This window comes from Pristiophorus japonicus, chromosome 14 (assembly GCF_044704955.1).
Source record: "Pristiophorus japonicus isolate sPriJap1 chromosome 14, sPriJap1.hap1, whole genome shotgun sequence".
Lineage (NCBI taxonomy): Eukaryota > Metazoa > Chordata > Chondrichthyes > Pristiophoridae > Pristiophorus > Pristiophorus japonicus.
This window is the reverse complement of record NC_091990.1, coordinates 105,365,327-105,383,669: the sequence shown is the minus strand read 5'-3', so window position 1 is coordinate 105,383,669 and position 18,343 is coordinate 105,365,327. Positions and strand designations below refer to the sequence as shown.

The window sequence follows — 18,343 nt, the reverse complement described above, 5'->3', positions numbered from 1 at the left end:
TCCTAGCTCCCTAAATTCGTCTCGTAGGACCTCATCCCGTTTTTTACCTATATTGTTGGTACCTATATGCACCACGACAACTGGCTGTTCACTCTCCCTTTTCAGAATTCTTCCTAAAGTGCGGTGCCCAGAATGGGACAGAATTCTTCTGTTGAGGCTAAACCAGTGTTTTATAAAAGTTATAACTTCCTTTCTGAGGAATTTATTTTGCACAGTGAGTTGTTGTGATTTGAAATGCGCTGCGTGAATGGGCAGTGGAAGCAGATTCAATAGTAACTGTATAAAGGGAATTGGATAAATACTTGAAAAGGAAGAAGGTTTCAGGGCTGTGGGGAAAGAGCAGGGGGGAGTGGGACTTTCAAAGAGCCAGCACAGGCTCGATGGGCCGAATGGCCTCCTTCTATGCTGCATGTTTCTATGATTCTAATATCTTCTGCACCTTTCAGCATTCTCTGCTCTTTTCAGTCGCGTAACTTCAGAGATGTTATTGCACTTGATGTTACGAAGTAAAATAAGAGTGCACCCCGAGCCACCCAGAATCTCCTACTGCCCCTGATATACGTTCTGAGATGGCAAAAAGATATTGGGCTCAATTTTCCCCAGTTATTGCGCCGTTTTTTTGGCGTGCACCACTTTTGGCCTAAATTATAATATCCAAGTTTCTCCAAAGTTGGCCAACTTACATTTCTTCTAGGACGGCGTATGTGACCACTCCCAAAAAACCTTCTGGGCACTTAAGAAAAACCAGCGCACATTAAAAAATCGGCGCAGAAAGACGCCTTTGTTTTTATGCAAAGTTTTGGAGGGAGTTAAGAACACATTAAATATGCATCATGAAGCTTAATTTATTTCAAACTTAAAACGGAGAAAATGAAAGTCTAATGCAATTCTTTAATTTTAGATATTTTTCAAAGTGCCACACCATCACCGAACGAGTCGTAGTGTCAGCTGGCAGAATCGGTCCCTCGCCCGAACACAGGCTCGGGGCTCGGCTTCAAAAGAAGTTCAGGGGCGGGGGGTGGGCGGGGGCGGTATTTCCGAGCACCTGTGTCCGGGCAAGGGAGCGATTCTGCCGGCCAATCCTCGAGCCCAGTGAGGAGACGTTCGGTCAGTGGTGGAGTGGTACTTTGAAAAAAATCAAAAATTAAAGAATTACATTAGACTTCTTTGCCCCGAATGTCCTCATTTGAATGCTTAGCTTCCTGTTCTAAGCAAGCCTATTGTGCATGCGCAGACCAGCGTGTGGTCCATACTAGAACGTTGACCTTGAGGAGAGAGAGAGGAGAGAAGCTTTAACTTTGTCCTGCTGTTTTGAACTTCTTGCAAAGGTACAATTTAATCATGGGGGCAATACTGACAATGTCATACCTCATGCAAGCCATCTGCGGAGGAGACGATTGATTCGACGTCATCACGTGAGGAACCTCAGAGCATGTAGGATGATGAGCAGGAGGCCTTAGCCATGTCGGGTATATCGAGACAGGCATTTCCCGGCACCTGAGTGATGCAGACTGTGTGAGAAGGCTGTGTTTCCGCAAAGAAGTTGTAACTGAGATCTGTGAGTTAGTAAAATCAGACCTGCAACCTAGAAGTGTCAGGAGGACTGCTTTGTCAGTTGAAGTGAAGGTTACAGCTGCACTTTCATTCTATGCATCTGGATCATTCCAGGCCACAACTGGGGATGTGTGCGCCATTTCTCAACATGCAACACATATCTGCATTCGACAGGTGACTTCTGCACTATATGCCTGGAGGAATGACTACATAAAGTTCCCCATGACCGCCCAGGCAATGTGTGACAGGGCTATGGGCTTCTCCAGGATTGCTAGCTGCCCAAAGGTACAGAGCTGCATTAATTTTACCTACATCGTCTTGCGAGCACCTTTGGAGGATTCCGAGATGTATAGGAACAGAAAAGGCTTCCATTCCATGAATGTGCAGCTCGTGTGTGACGACATGCATCGCATCATGTCAGTTGCTGCGAGATACCCTGGCAGCACCCATGATGCATTCATCCTACGCAAGAGTGTTATATCTGCCATGTTTCAACAGCAGTCAGAAGGGCAGAGCTGGCTGCTGGGAGACAAAGGGTATGGCCTCGCCACCTGGCTCATGACGCCTCTACGCATAACCCGGACGGAAGCTGACCCGGAATACAACATGTCGCACATTGCGATGCGCAGCATAATAGAGAGGACCATTGGCATCTTAAAACAGCGTTTCTGATGCCTGGACCATTCCGGAGACTACTTGTAATACTCCCCTGAGATTGTCGGTCAGTTCATTGTTGTGTGCTGCATGCTGCATAACTTAGCCATCATGCAGCAGCAGCTGGTAGTAGAAGACCCACCTGAGGTGATAATGGCTGATGATGAGGAGGAAGATGCAGATAACGAGGGGGAGGACGAGGAAGCCATGCAACTACCTGAACCTGGAGCACGACGGTGGAGGAGGGCGGGCCATCGTGCCCCTTTAACGATTGCTCGAGCCTTGCACCAGCAGCTCATCCGTGAATGCTTTGCTGCCTGAAGGCTCAGTGGCAACTATTCCAAATGGACCATGCTTACTGTTTGGACCTGTTCTGTAATGTTGTGTTGTGTTAATGGAACAAATAATGGAAATTGTTCTTTAGTTTAAAAAGTTGTGATAATAATGGAACAAATAATGGAACTGATTCAGTTATAATTTAAAATATATTTTATTCAAAAGTTTAACACTTGTTTGTATTTAACTTTAATAAAAATATTCTTCTATCAAACTTTAAAGTTTTCAGTTAAGGTCAATTACAAACTTTAAGATCACTTACAAACTTTAAGATCACTTATAAACTTTTAAACTTGTAAATTTACATAACTTAAAGAAAACTTTAAATTTGAGAACAGTTACAACAGCAACAACAATAATAACATCAACAACAACAACAGCAAAGAAAGGCTGCACCCATCTCTCCTCCACCTTATTCTAAGACCGCCCGCTGCACTTGGTCTTGTTGACTCCACCCTTGCCCGCAGGTGGTGGCGCAGCATTTCTCGGGCTGGTACCAAGCTTATTCTTTCGAACATCTCAGGTAATGTGGACATCATGATGGGGTATGGGGGGTGGGGTGCAGGCGGTAATTTGGAAGACCCGGCTTGGGCCTCTTCAGAGGCTGGTCTGGGGATTAGAGTGGCAGTTGATTCTGTCAATGGGCGCGGGGTCTGGGCGTGTTCCCTTATTGCAGCAGCTAACTCTGTCATTCCCTCCCTTATGTGCCCTGACAGTGTCTCAACTCGCTGCAACATTCCCTCCCTCATGTTCACCGACAGTGTATCAACTACCTGCAAAATTTCCTCCCTCATGTTCACTGACAGTGCATCAGCTACCTGCGACATTTCCTCACTCATATGCACCGATATTCTATCAGCTGCCTGCGACATTCCCTCCCTCATGTACCCGGACAGTGTTTCCATTTCTCGTGTAGTCCGATACCTCATCAGCCACCCCACTGATGATGACCAGGAGTGATCGCGTAAGGTCAATGCTCTCCGCACTCATTGCCGTCATCTGAACCACATCGGTTAGATCCTGCACCTCAGGAGAGTGCTGTCGAGCTCTCCTTCCCCTTCTTACCCTGGGTGTGGCTCGCTGCATCCCATTGGGACCCATAGCCTTGGACGATGGGGCCCTGGGTGTGCCTTGCTGCATCCCACTGGGACCCGCAGCCTCGGACGGTGGGACCCTGGGTGTGCCTCGCTGCACCCCACTGGAATCCGCAGCCTCGGATATGAGAAACTATGGAATGTCCCAACACTCGTGCCACTCATGAAAGGGCCTGGCAGCTCAATGGACAGCTCCAGAGTGAGAGTACAGTGGACGCTTCAGCCATCCCCTCCCCATGCCCCTCCCCCTCACCACCATGCTCTTGATCTGGAAGGTGGGATTGGAAGATGTTCTCCTCTTCAGGCTCGTCCGCATCTGAATTTTCTTCTGCATCGGCTTCAGCCTCGTCAGGGTTGGCCTCAAGTTCTGCAAAATATAACAGACCAGACAAATGGTTAGCAGCAGAGGAGGTGGGCAGAGTAACATGAGTAGGTTCACACAGCACAGGCAGCAGGCTCATTTGAAGGACCACGATGAATGATAGCACATTGTATCAACCGAAGTGTAGCTGACGGAGACATCCCCATGAACCGAAGCATGGCTAGCCTGCGCAGTACTTAATATTTAGCAAAGCCAGACTGTGGAATTTGCAGGACTTATCCTCTCCCTCGAGTGTGGGCCCAACTTTTGCAGTTGTGGTTGCTTTTCTCCAGGCAGGACCCATCAAAGCAGCGACCCTCTCTTCCAAGGGTGTCGGTACCGGGGTGCAGATTTTCCGGGCCTCCTCCTGTTCGAGTTCTTTACCTTTTATTGTGTGCCACCTTCCTCTGCAAAGATGAAAATATAACTTTTTAGAGAGGGTGTCTTTCTGCTGGGTGGGACTTATACAGATGATCACATTTACAATTGCAATTCCATTGAATAAATGAAAATATTACTTACACTAACTACTTGACCAAGATCCTGCCACTTCTTTTTGCACTGGCCTCGGGGTGGTCACCATTGCACAGTAATCTTCTGCAAATTGGTTCTTCATTTCTTTTGGTGAAACTTTTATGTGATCGCTGCTGGTATCCAGCTCGTGCCATCTGCTCTCAATTAAAGTAACTAGTGTCTCCACTTCATCCTTTGAGAAATTCTTGGTCCTTGAGCCATGTTGCATCTTGTATTGCAGGTCTGATTTTTCCAATGTAAATTAAAGTTCTCACACACAATTGGCTCTTTAAAAATGGCCAAATGCAGACCGGGAGCTGTACTGGGCATGCGCGCCCATAGCAGTCATGTAAAAAACGGCCTTTTTTTTCTGCACATGCACAGAAGGGGGAGCATCGTTTTTTCAGTGCAGACATTTGGCTCCACCCACCCCCCCCCCCCCCCCCTCCCCTCCCCCGAGGCTAAAGGACAGGCTGCGCTGCGCCAATTTGAAAAAATAGAACAGGGAAATTTGCAAGTTTTTTTTTTGGAGCAGTCGGGGCCAGAAAAAGCTGGGGTAACTCTTGCAATGTGCCAAAAAACGGCATTGGGGAAAATTGAGCCCAATGTCATTGCAAACAAAATAATAAAGTAGCAAAGTGAGCAAGGCCTAAATATTTCGACCTCAAAAAGTGCAGAGAATTCTGAATTAGCTCAGCTTTTTTTGGTTTAAAAAAAAATGTCCAGACCAGGAATAACTACGATGAGCATTGTGTCAATATGTGCTACACAAAAAGGTTTGTTGGAAAAGCGGATACTGGGGAAGCTGTCACATCTAGTTCCTCGGAGTTTAAGTGAAGCCCATGGTGCACCACAGAGGTTTCGAAAAGGTAGCTGTTTGTGAGCAAGTCACCCATCGGTTATTCTGATCCCAATCTTTAAAATCATTTCTTAAGGTCTGCTATTAAAAAAAAAAATTTCTCAATCAAAAATATACGGGAAAGACATCCCAACTTTATTGTCTCTTCCAAATGGAAGGGAAATTGGGAATATAAGATGAACGCTAATCCACTACAGCAAGGGTGTCCTCTCACAAGACTAACGGTACCAAGGGGCCAGAAAATAATTTGGATCGAGCCCCTTGGAGAAGGGGCCAAGGGGGAGCTGGGTGGAGACAGTTGCTGGCCTTGTGGGGATTTGCTGAACACAGACAGGCACCCCTAGAGTCACAGGTCCCTCCTGTCCCCTGCAAAGGGGGTGTGCTCCCGCTGACCCGGCAAACTCTGGTGATTTTGGCACTGGGAGATCAGCAACAGGAGCCATCCCGGCATGGTCAGCACTGGAGTGGGGACTCGAGCTCAGCAGAGGGAAGGTGAGCAGACAGTTTAGAATTAACTGCTTCCTAGAGAGGGTGGGGGGAATACGTGGAGCAAACTATCTAGGGAGATGGTCGGCACATTCAGGAGGGAGCTGGGAAGCTTTCAGGAAAAAGAGGCGATTGAGGGGTATCAGAGTGTGGGATTATTTGAACATTGGTACCAGTCAGTGGCATCAAAATAGTCCTTTCCCATGTACGGTGCGTCCAGGCATACCGGCCTCCCCACCTTAACGACTTCTTGGTTTTGTTCCCAGGTGCGGGCAGCATCTTTTGTGGAAATCCTGTCACAGCTCTTCGAGCGCGGAGAAAGAAGCAAGGTGTAAGGCTTTTCTGTGCTTTTATTGACTGTTAATTGGAGTAAGTCTGGCATGTGGTTGCGCTGAGCAAGAGCGGGTGCATGGACTGTGTCTCCGCTAAACGCAACTGGTTCAAATCTTCCAGCAGACCCCACACCTGCGGCACAGCGTGGCCTGTTTGAAGCAAGTTCAGGATCCCATAGCAGCCCGGATATGCCTTGCCTGCTCAGTCGCGAGCCTCTTCTTGTGAAGTTTCCCTTTGACTTGTGCCATTGTTGCTCTCTCAAAAATCTGCTGTCTGTCCCTCAAAACCGATTCTCTTCTGCCCCTTTGCCATCACCAATGGTTTGGAAGTGCCGTTCCACAACTTGATACCTACTTGATGCAAAGGACCACAAGTAAAATATGTTTGAAAAAAATAGAAGGAAAATCACTCAGTTCCTGTTGGGTTTGGCGAACCTTTCCCAGCGCAGAAAATGCTCTTTAATTATCCTCAGAATGTGCTTAAAGCAATTGGTCTCTAATTGACCTCAGAATGTGCTTAAAGCAATTGGTCTCTAATTGACCTCAGAATGTGCTTAAAGCAATTGGTCTCTAATTGACTTCAGAATGTGCTTAAAGCAATTGGTCTCTAATTGACCTCAGAATGTGCTTAAAGCAACTTGTCTCTAATTGACCTCAGAATGTGCTTAAAGCAACTGGTCTCTAATTAACCTCAGTATGTGCTTAAATCAATTGGTCTCTAATTGACATCAGAATGTGCTGAAAGCAATTTGCCTCTGATTGAGCTCCGACATCCCTATATATAAAGCAAGAAGACCTTGTCGCCCTAAATGAACAGGCCAGGTTACTGTGGCTCCCTGAGGCAGCAGAGTAATACTGTGTGTGTTACATGGTATATGTCCTGTTCTAATATTAAAATAAGCATAATCCCGTGCCCCCTCTCAGCCTTACTGTGAGCAATGCTATGGGAGATCCACCATCCTCTATTAAAAATCATTAACCAGAACAGAAAAAAAGGATGACCTGCAAATCTGTAAAAATCAAATAGGTCAATTTCTTCTCCAGTACCCCAAATAATGTGGGGTCATTCTGATGACGAGCAGTCAGAAAAGAATTTGATTAGCTGTGACTCAGTGGGCAGCACTCTCATCTCTGAGTCAGAAGGTTGTGGGTTCAAAGGCTTGAGCATAAAAATCTAGGCTGACACTCCAGTGCAGTGCTGAGGGAGCTCCGCTATACTGTCAGATGAGATGTTAAACCGAGGCTCCGTCTGCTCTCTCAGGTGAATATAAAAGATCCCCTGCCACTATTTCGAAGAAGAGCAGGACAGTTCTCTCCGGTGGCCTGGCCAATATTTATCCCTCAATTAACATCACTAAAACAGATTATCTAGTCATTATCACATTGCTATTTGTGGGAGCTTGCTGTGTGCAATTTTAGCTGCCACGTTTCCTACATTACAATAGTGACTACACTTCAAAATTACTTAATTGGCTGTAAAGCACTTTGGAACGTCCTGAGGTTGTGAAAGGAGCTATATAAATGCAAATTCTTTCTTTAGCAGTAACTTGTATAGTTTGCAATGTTACATAGTGAGAAAAACTCCACTGTATTCTGTACATAAGAACATAAGAAATAGGAGCAGCCGTAGGCCATTTGACCCCTTGAGCCTGCTCCGCCATTCAATATCATGGCTGATCTGATCATGGGCTCAGCTCCACTTCCCTGCCCGCTCCCCATAACCCTTTAGTCCCTTATCGCTCAAAAATCTTTCTATCTCAGCCTTAAATATATTCAATGACCAGCCTCCACAGCTCTCTGGGACAGAGAATTCCATAGATTTACAACACTTTGAGAGAAGAAATTCCTCCTCATCTCAGTTTTAAATGGGCAGCCCCTTATTTTGATACTATGCTTTTTAGTTCAAAATTCCCCCATGAGTGGAAACATCCTCTCTGCATCCACCTTGTTGAAACCCCTCATTATCTTAGATGTTTCAATAAAATCACCTCTCATTCTTCTGAACTCCAATGAGTATAGGCTCAACCTACTCAACCTATCTTCATAAGTCAACCCCTTCATCTCAGGAATCAACCTAGTGAATCTTCTCTGAACAGCCTCCAAAGCAAGTATATTCTTACTTAAATAAGTAGACCAAAACTGTATGCAGTACTCTAGGTGTGGCTTCACCAATACCCTGTACATTTGCAGCAGTACTTTGCTTTTATACTCCAGCCCCTTACAATAAAGGCCAACATTCCATTTGCCTTCCTAATTATTTGCTGTACCTCCATACTAACTTTTTGTGTTTTGTGCACAAGAACCCCAAGTCCATCTGTACTGCAGCATTTTGTAATTTCTCTCCATTTAAATAATAATTTGCTTTTCTATTTTTTCTGCCAAGATGGATAACCTCATACTTTCCCACATTATACTCCATCTGCCAAATTTTTGGCCACTCATTTAGACTGTCTATATCCCTTTGCATATTTTTTGTGTCCTCACAACTTACTTTTCCACCCATCTTTGTATCATCAGTAAACTTGGCTACATTACACTCAGTCTATTCATCCAAATGATTAATATAGATTGTAAATAGTTGAGGCCCCAATACCGATCCCTGTGGCACCCAACTAGTTACTGTTTGCCAACCAGAAAATGACACATTTATTCCGACTCTCTGTTTTCTGTTGGTTAGCCAATCCTCTATCGAAGCTAATATATTACCCCCAAGCCCGTGAACTTTTATCTTGTGCAGTAACCTTTTATGTGGCACCTTATCGAATGCCTTCTGGAAATCCAAATACACCACATCCACTGGTTCCCCCTAACCACCCTGCTCGTCACATCCTCAAAGAACTCCAGCAAATTTGTCAAACATGATTTCCCGTTCATAAAACATGCTGACTCTGCTTGACTGAATTATGCTTTTCCAAGTGTCCTGCAACTGCTTCCTTAATAATGGACTCCAGCATTTTTGCAACGAAGTGTATAGTGAGCATTTTATGTGGTTTCCCAGTGAAAGGGACCCTAGGTTTGTTGGCTTTGTATCATCCTTGATCCCATGCTGTTGGATTTAGTAGCTCAGAGATGGCATAATCATGACATATCACTTGCACATTTTCTTTTCTCTGCCCTGTTCTTACTGGCTCTTGCTGCAGTCTGGTTCCCCAGGTTCTGACCATGCTCTGTTAAGCTACCCTGGGTGGTCATTCGTCATGTGTGACCCCAGATATTGCTGTGACATTGAGGCACAAGAGGGAGCGAGGAAGGGAAAAGTGAGGACTGTTTTAAAATAAAGACACAAGCTGGGAATCCTAAAGGTGCTGGTACTACAAGAGCAGGTCAGAGGCTGGGTATTCTGCGGTGAGTGTCTCACCTCCTGACTCCCGAAAGCCTTTCCACCATCTACAAGGCACAAGTCAGGAGTGTGATGAAATACTCTCCACTTGCCTGGACGAGTGCAGCTCCAACAACACTCAAGAAGCTTGACACCATCCAGGCCAAAGCAACCCGCTTGATTGGCACCCCATCCACCACCTTAAACATTCACTCCCTCCACCACCGGCGCACCGTGGCTGCAGTGTGTATCATCTACAAGATGCAAGGCTTACATAAGAAATAACACCCAGGGTGGAGTAGGTCATTTGGCACTTTGAGCCTGCTCCGTCCGCCATTCAACAAGATCATGGCTGATCTTCTACATCAATTCCACTTTCCTGCATTATCCCCATATTCCTTAATTTCCTTTGTTCCCAAAAATTTATCGACCTCTGTCTTGAATATACTCAACGACTGAGCATCCACAAAAGATTGACAACCCTTTGAGTAAAGAAATTTCTGCTCCTCTCAGTCCTAAATGGCTGACCCTTTATTTTGAGACTGTGAACCCGTGTTCTAGATTCCACAGCCAGGAGAAACACCTTCTCAGCATTAACCCTGTCAAGCCCCTTCAGAATTTTATATGTTTCAATTAGATCACCTCTCATTCTTCTAAACTCTCGGGAATATAGGTCTGGTCTTTTTAATCTCTTCTCATAGGACAGTCGCTTCATCCCAGGAATCAGTCTGGTGAACCTTCATTGCACTCCCTCTAAGGCAAGTATGTTTAACGTTTAAAATTCTGACGGGTTTGGACAGGTTGGATGCAGGAAGAATGTTCCCAATGTTGGGGAAGTCCAGAACCAGGGGTCACAGTCTAAGGATAAGGGCCGAGATAAGGAGAAACTTCTTCACCCAGAGAGTGGTGAACCTGTGGAATTCTCTACCACAGAAAGTAGTTGAGGCCAATTCACTAAATATATTCAAAAGGGAGTTAGATGAAGTCCTTACTACTCGGGGGATCAAGGGGTATGGCGTGAAAGCAGGAAGGGGGTACTGAAGTTTCATGTTCAGCCATGAACTCATTGAATGGCGGTGCAGGCTGGAAGGGCTGAATGGCCTGCTCCTGCACCTATTTTCTATGTTTCTATGTTTCTATGTCTTTCCTTAGGTAAGGAGACCAGAACTGTACTCCAGATGTGGCCTCACCAATGCCAATGTAGTAAGGCTGCTTTACTCTTATACACTAATCCCTTTGTAACAAAACCAAACATATCATTTGCTTTGCTAATTGCTTGCTGTGCCTGCATGTTAATTTTCAGTGATTCATGTACAAGGACACCTAGGTCCCTCTGAATGCAAATATTTCCCAGTCTCTCATTCAAAAAATATTCTGCTTTTTTGTTTTTCCTACTAAGCTTCACACTTCCCCACATTATATTCCATTTGCCATGTTCTTACCCATTAGAGAGAGAGAAAATAGACCAATTAGCCTGACATCGCTAGTAGGGAAAATGCTAGAATCTATTATTAAGAATGTGGTAACAGGACACTTAGAAAACAATAATACATTTGGGCAGAGTCAACACGGATTTAAGAGAAAGGGAAATCATGTTTGACAAATCTGTTAGAGTCACAGTCTCAGAATAAGGGGTCGGCCATTTAGGACTGAGATGAGAAGAAATTTCTTCACTCAGAGGGTGGTGAATCTTTGAAATTCTCAACCCCAGAGGGCTGTGAAAGCTCAGTCTTTGAATATATTCAAGACAGAGATCGATAGATTTTTGGATATTAAGGGAATCAAGGGATATGGGGACAGTGCAGGAAAGTGAAGTTGAGGTAGATCAGCCATATTCTTATTGAATGGTGAAGTAGACTCGAGGGGCCAAATGGCCTCCTCCTGCTCCTATTTCTTATGTTCTTATGAATTGAATCCATTAACACAATCACGTAAACAAAACTTCTAGTGGAGGCTCACTAGAAAGGGGAAGCATTCTGGGAGTTTCCCCACCATCTGCTGTATTGATTTCCCAGTTCCTGTAACCCAAACACAGCCGTCAGAGTTTGGGTATGTTCCATCAGCCCTTGGCTGTGGAAGCTGTTTACATCAGCACTGCGTTGCACTTGTTGGGATGTCTGGAGAGCCAGAACTAAGTGTGGCCTGCCGCCCCCATCCCACCCCACCCCACCCCTTTCAGCTGGGCGTGTAGATTCATGCAGAATGATCATCTGAAGAGGAGGCCATCATGCGCTAAGGTCCCAGCTGATTAGAGAGATTAAAGAGAGGAGTGGGAGCATTAATCAGCGAGACTAACAGGCTCACATTGCATGTATTATTTACGCAGAAAGTCTGAGTACTTACGGTCTGCTCTGGGCATGCAGATGATTGTTTACGGTACAATAGCTGAGGCCAGTCAATGATGTAACACACCAAAATGCAGAGTTCATATTTTTTAATACAATGGTGTGACTATCAAATTGTAATCGTGCACATTATAACTATCTAGCGCCCCAACACACATCCCTGTGCAACACACCCAATCATACAGGGCAAGCCCAATGAAATTCTGCGGCATGGATTGTACATTCTGTGGCTGATCTGTTCAGGCTTTGCGGACCGATATCAACATAATAAGTGTTTTTTAAAACAGTGTTGATAACCAGCACTAAACTGGTAGCCTTTATGTAGAATCAAAGCATCATAGAATGGTTACAGCACAGAAGGAGGCCATTCAGCCCATCGAGCCCATGTTGGCCCTCTGCAAGAGCGCTTCAGCTAGTCCCACTCCCCCAGCCTTTCCCCAAATCCTGCAATTTTTTTTCTTTCAGGTACTTATTCAATTTCCTTTTGAAAGCCATGATTGAGTCTGTCTCCACCATCCTTTCAGGCAGTGCATTCTAGATCCTAACCACTCGCTGCATAAAAAAGTTTTTCTACGTGTCGCCTTTGGTTCTTCTGCCAATCACCTTAAATCTGTGTCCTTTGGTTATCAGTACTTTCGCCAATGGGAACAGTTTCTCTCTACTATGTCCAGATTGCTCATAATTTTGAACACCTCTATCAAATCTTGCTGAACCTTCTCTGCTATATTGAGAATAACCGCAACTTCTCCAGTCTATCCACGTAACTGCAGACCCTCATCTCTGGAACCATTCTTGTAAATTTGTTTTGCACCCTCTCTAAGGCCTTCACATCCTCCCTAAAGTGTGGTGCCCAGAATTGGACACAATATTCCAGTAAAGGTTCATCATAACTTTTGTACTCTATGCCTCTATTTATGAAGCTCAGAATCCTGTATGCTTTTTTAACCGCTTTCTCAACCTGCCCTGCCACCTTCAATGATTTGCAGACACATACCCCCCAGGTCTCTCTGTGCTTTAGAATTGTACTCTTTAGTTTATATTGCCTCTCCTCATCATTCGCCCTTTTCTGTGTTAAATTTCATTTGCCACGTCTGTCCAGCCTGTCTGTCGTCTTAAAGTCTATCACTATCCTCCTCACTGTTCACTATACTTCCAAATTTTGTGTCATCTGCAAATTTTGAAATTGTGCCCTGTACACCCAAGTCTAAGTCATTAATATGTATCAAGAAAAGCAGTGGTCCTAGTACCGACCCCTGGGGAACACCACTGTCTGTGTACCTTCTTCCAGTCCGAAAAACAATCACTATTCTCTGTTTCCTGTCACTTAGTTAATTCCGTATCCATGCTGCCACTGTCCCTTTCATTCCATGGGCTTGAACTTTGCTAGCAAGCGTTATTATGTGGCACTTTGTCGAATGCCTTTTAGAAGTCCATGTACCCCACATCAACCACATTGCCCTCATCAACCCTCTCTGTTACCTCATGAAAAAACTCAATCTAGTTAGTTAAACACGATTTGCCTTTAACAAATCCATGCTGGCTTTCCTTAATTAATCCATACTTGTCCAAGTGACTGGTAATTTTGTCCCGGATTATCATTTCTAAAAGCTTCCCCACTACTGAGGTTAAACGGACTGGCCTGTGGGTGCTGGGTTTATCCTTGCATTATTTTTTGAACAAGGGTGTAACATTTGCAATTCTCCAGTCCTCTGGCACCATTGGAATTGGTATTGGAAGATTATGGCCAATATCTCCGTAATTTCCACTGTTACTTTCTTCAGCATCCTAGGATGCATCCCATCTGGTCCTGGTGACTTACCTACTTTAAGTATACCCAGCCTTTCTAGTGCCTGCTCTTTATAAATTTTTATCCTATCCAATATCTCAACTACCTCCTCTTTCACTAGGATTTTTGCAGCACCTTCTTCCTTCGTGAAGACATAAGAACACAAGAAATAGGAGCAGGAGTAGGGCATACGGCCCCTTCAGCCTGCTCCTTCATGACTAATACGATCATGGACTCGGGTCCACTTCCTGCCTGCTCCCCATAACCCCTTATTCTCTTATCGGTTAAGAAACTGTCTATCTCTATCTTAAATGTATTCAGTGTCCCAGCTTCCACAGCTCTCTGAGGCAGCGAATTCCACAGATTTACAATCCTCTAAGAGAAAAAATTCCTCCTCATCTCAGTTTTAAATGGGCGGCCCCTTATTCTAAGATTATGTCCCCAAGTTTTAGTCTCCCCTCTCAATGGACACATCCTCTCTGTATCCACCTTGTCAAGCCCCCTTATAATCTTATACGTTTCGATAAGATCACCTCTCATTCTTCTGAATTCTAATGAGTACAGGCTCAACTTACTCAACCTATCCTCATAAGTCAACCCCCTCAACTCCAGAATCAGCCTAGTGAGCCTTTTCAGAACTGCCTCCAAAGCAAGTATATCCTTTCGTAAAAATGGAAACCAAAACTGTATGCAGTATTCCAGGTGTGGCCTCACCAATACCCTGTATAACTGTAGCAAGACTTCCCTGCTTTTATATTCCATCCCCTTTGCAATAAAGACCAAGATTTCATTGGCTTTCCTGATCACTTGCTGTACCTGCATATAATCTTTGGTGTTTCATGCACAAGCACCCCCAGGTCCCGCTGTACTGCAGCACTTTGCAATTTTTCTCCATTTAAATAATAACTTGCTCTTTGATTTTTTTTTCTGCCAAAGTGCATGACTTTCCAACATTATACTCCATCTGCCAAATTGTTGCCCACTCACTTAGCCTGTCTATGTCCTTTTGCAGATTTTTTGTGTCCTCCTCACACATTGCTTTTCCTCCCATCTTTGTATCGTCAGCAAACTTGGCTATGTTACACTCGGTCCTTTCTTCCAAGTCATTAATATAGATTGTAAATAGTTGGAGTCCCAGCACTGATCCCTGCAGCACCCCACTTGTTACTGATTGTCAACCCGAGAATGAACCATTTATCCCGACTCTCTGTTTTCTGTTCGTTAGCCAACCCTCTATCCATGCTAATATATTACCCCCAACCCCGTGAACTTTTAGCTTGTGCGGTTACCTTTTATGTGGCACCTTGTCAAATTCCTTCTGGAAGTCCAAATACACCACATCCACTGGTTCCTTTTATCCACCCTGTTCGTTACATCCTCAAAGAATTCCAGCAAATTTGTCAAACATGACTTCCCCTTCATAAATCCATGCTGACTCTGCCTGATCGAATTATGCCTTTCCAAATGTCCTGCTACTGCTTCTTTAATAATGGACTCCAACATTTTCCCAACCACAGATGATAGGTTAACTGGTCTATAGTTTCCTGCTTTTTGTCTGTTTTTTTTAAATTGGGGCGTTACATTTGTAGTTTTCCAATCTGCTGGGACCTCACCAGAATCCAGGGAATTTTGGTAAATTACAACCAATGCATCTACTATCTCTGCCGCTTCTTAAGACCCTAGAATGCAAGCCATCAGGTTCTGGGGATTTATCTGCTTTTAATCCCATTATCTTACTGAGTACCACCTCCTTAGTGATTGTGATTGTGTTAAGTTCCTCCCCCCAACCCCCTCCCCCCACCACCCCCCATAGCCCCTTGACTATCCACTGTTGAGATATTGTTAGTGTCCTCTACTGTAAAGACTGATACAAAATATTTGTTCAGAGTTTCTGCCATCTCCATGTTCCCCATTACTAATTCACCGGTCTCGTCCTCTAAGGGACCAACATTTACTTTAGCCACTCTTTACCTTTTTATATACCTAGAGAAATTCTTGCTGTCTATTTTTATATTTTGTGTTAGTTTACTTTCATAGTCTATCTTCCCTTTCTTAATAATTTTTTTAGTCATTCTTTGATTGCTTTTAAAAGCCTCCCAATCTTCTGGCCTATCACTAATTTTGGCCACTTTTTTTTAATTGGCTACCGTCCTTTATTTCTTTAGTTAGCCACGGATGGCTATCTTTTCTTTTACATCCTTTCCTCCTCACTGGAATATATTTTTCTTGAGAGTTGTGAAATATCTAATTAAATGTACGCCATTGTTCATCAACCGTCCTACACTTTAATCTATTTTCCTAGTCCACTTTAGCCAACTTTGCCCTCATATCTTCATAGTCTCCTTTATTTAAGCTTAGTACGTTGGTTTGAGATCCAACTTTCTCACCCTCCATCTGAATTTGAAATTCAACCATGCTATGATCACTCATTCCAAGGGGATCCTTTACTAGGAGATTGTTTATTAATTCTGTCTTATTACACAGGACCAGATCTAAGATAGTCTGCTCCCTGGTTGGTTCCGTTACATACTGCTCAAGAAACCCGTCCCTTATGCACTTTATGAACTCTTCCTCAAGGCTACCCTGATCAATTTGATTTGTCCAATCAACATGGAGGTTAAAATCACCCATGATTATTGATGTTCCCTTTTTACAAGCCCCAACTATTTCCTGGTTTATACTCAGATCAACAGAGTTGCGACTGTTAGGGGGCCCATAGAGTAAGCCCACCAGTGACCTTTTTCCCCTTATTATTCCTTATCTCCACCCAAACTGTTTCAACATCCTGATCATTTGAGCCAATATCATTTCTCACTATTGCAGTGATGCCATCCTTTATCAACAGAGCTACCCCACCTCCTTTTCCTTTCTGTCTATCCTTCCGGATTGTCAAATACCTCTCAATGTTTAATTCTCAAATGCAATGTACTCATTAAGTACCTCAGCCATGCCCTCTGCCTCCAGGCAGGGGCCTCCATTTTGGTCCCTAATCGACCCCACCCCTCTTACTACACGTTTACTATTTATATGCCTATAGAATACTTTTGGATTCCCTTTTATGTTAGCTGCCAATCTATTTTCATACTCTCTCTTTGCCCCTCTTATTTCCTTTTTCACTTCCCCTTTGAACTTTCTGTATTCAGCCTGGTTCTCACTTGTATTCTCAACCTGACATCTGTCATATGTGCTCTTTTTCTGCTTCATCTTACTCTCTATTCCTTTCGTCATCCACGGAGCTCTGGCTTTGGTTTCCCTACCTTTCCACCTCGTGGGAATGTACACGATTCATCTCCTCTTTAAAGGAAGCCCATTTTTAGATTACAGTTTTGCCCGCCAATCTTTGATTCCAATTTACCCGGGCCAGATCCATTCACAACCTATTGAAATTGGCCTTCCTCCAATTAAGTATTTTTACTCTAGATTGTTCCCTGTCCTTTTCCACAGCTAATCTAAACTTTATGATACTACGATCACTGATCTCTAAATGTTCCACTACTGACACTTGCTCTACTTGACCCATCTCATTCCCCTGAACTAGATCCAGCAATGCCTCCTTCCTCATTGGGCCAGAAACGTACTGATCAATAAAGTTCTCCTGAACACACTTCAGAAATTCTTTCCCCCCTCTGCCATTTAGACTATTAATATCCCAGTCTATATTAGGATAGTTGAAGTCCCTATTATCACTGCTCTATAGTTCTGGCACCTCTCTGTAATTTCCCTGCAAACTTGCTCGTCTATATCCTTCCCACTAGTTGGGGGTCGATAGAATACTCCTAGTAGTGTAATGACACCTCTATTGTTTCTCAACTCTAACGAAATAGATTCTGTCTTTGACCCCTCCAGTACATCCTCTCTCTCTGGCACTGTAATATCCTCCTTAACCAAAACTGCCACCTCACCTCCTTTCTTTCCTTCCCTATCTTTCCTGAACATCTTGCATCCAGGAGTATTTAGTACCCAGGAATATTTAGTACCCAATCTCACCCTTTATTGAGCCAGGTCTCCGTTATCGCCACAACATCATATTCCCATGTGTCTATTTGCACCTGCAACTCACCAACCTTATTTACTTTGTGCATTCACACACGTGGGACTAGTTGAAGTGCTCTTAGACCTTCTTGTATTCTCAAATTGGTTATTTGAAACTTTTAAAAATTGGTTTCCTGTGCTCAGCATCAAGTCACCTTTTAGCTGTGTACAAAAATATTTTCCACTGAAAACCTAACTAGGTGAGACTGAGCAAATATACCTGACATTACAATAGCTGGGATACAAATACCTGTTGTATTGAGTTTTAGTGGGAGCATTTGACCCCAGTCTTCTAATACTCACTGATCTGTAGTTTGTTAATCCACATATATTTAATACATGGCACCGTTCATCTGCTGAACTCGACTCAAAGCTTCTGCTTAGACTGGGTGTTGTGTAATGAGAGAGGATTAATTAGCAATCTCGTTGTGTGAGGCCCCTTGGGGAAGAGTGACCATAATATGGTGGAATTCTACATTAGGATGGAGAATGAAACAGTTAATTCAGAGACCATGGTCCAGAACTTTAAAAAGGGTAACTTTGAAGGTATGAGGCGTGAATTGGCTAGGATAGATTGGCGAATGATACTTAAGGGGTTGACAGTGGATGGGCAATAGCAGACATTTAGAGACCGCATGGATGAACTACAACAATTGTACACCCCTGTCTGGC

General features: G+C 44.0%; 1 protein-coding gene across 4 annotated transcripts in view; it reads left to right on the top strand.

The window, feature by feature from the left end:
- lrrc56 (leucine rich repeat containing 56) overlaps positions 1 to 18,343 on the top strand; it is a 259,560-nt gene that overhangs the window by 190,698 nt on the left and 50,519 nt on the right. For all 4 annotated transcript variants that reach the window (XM_070898582.1, XM_070898580.1, XM_070898581.1 and 1 more), the window contains one exon: positions 6,124 to 6,188. In XM_070898582.1, coding sequence (XP_070754683.1) covers positions 6,124 to 6,188 — 65 coding nt within the window. The remainder of the gene's footprint in view (positions 1 to 6,123; positions 6,189 to 18,343) is intronic.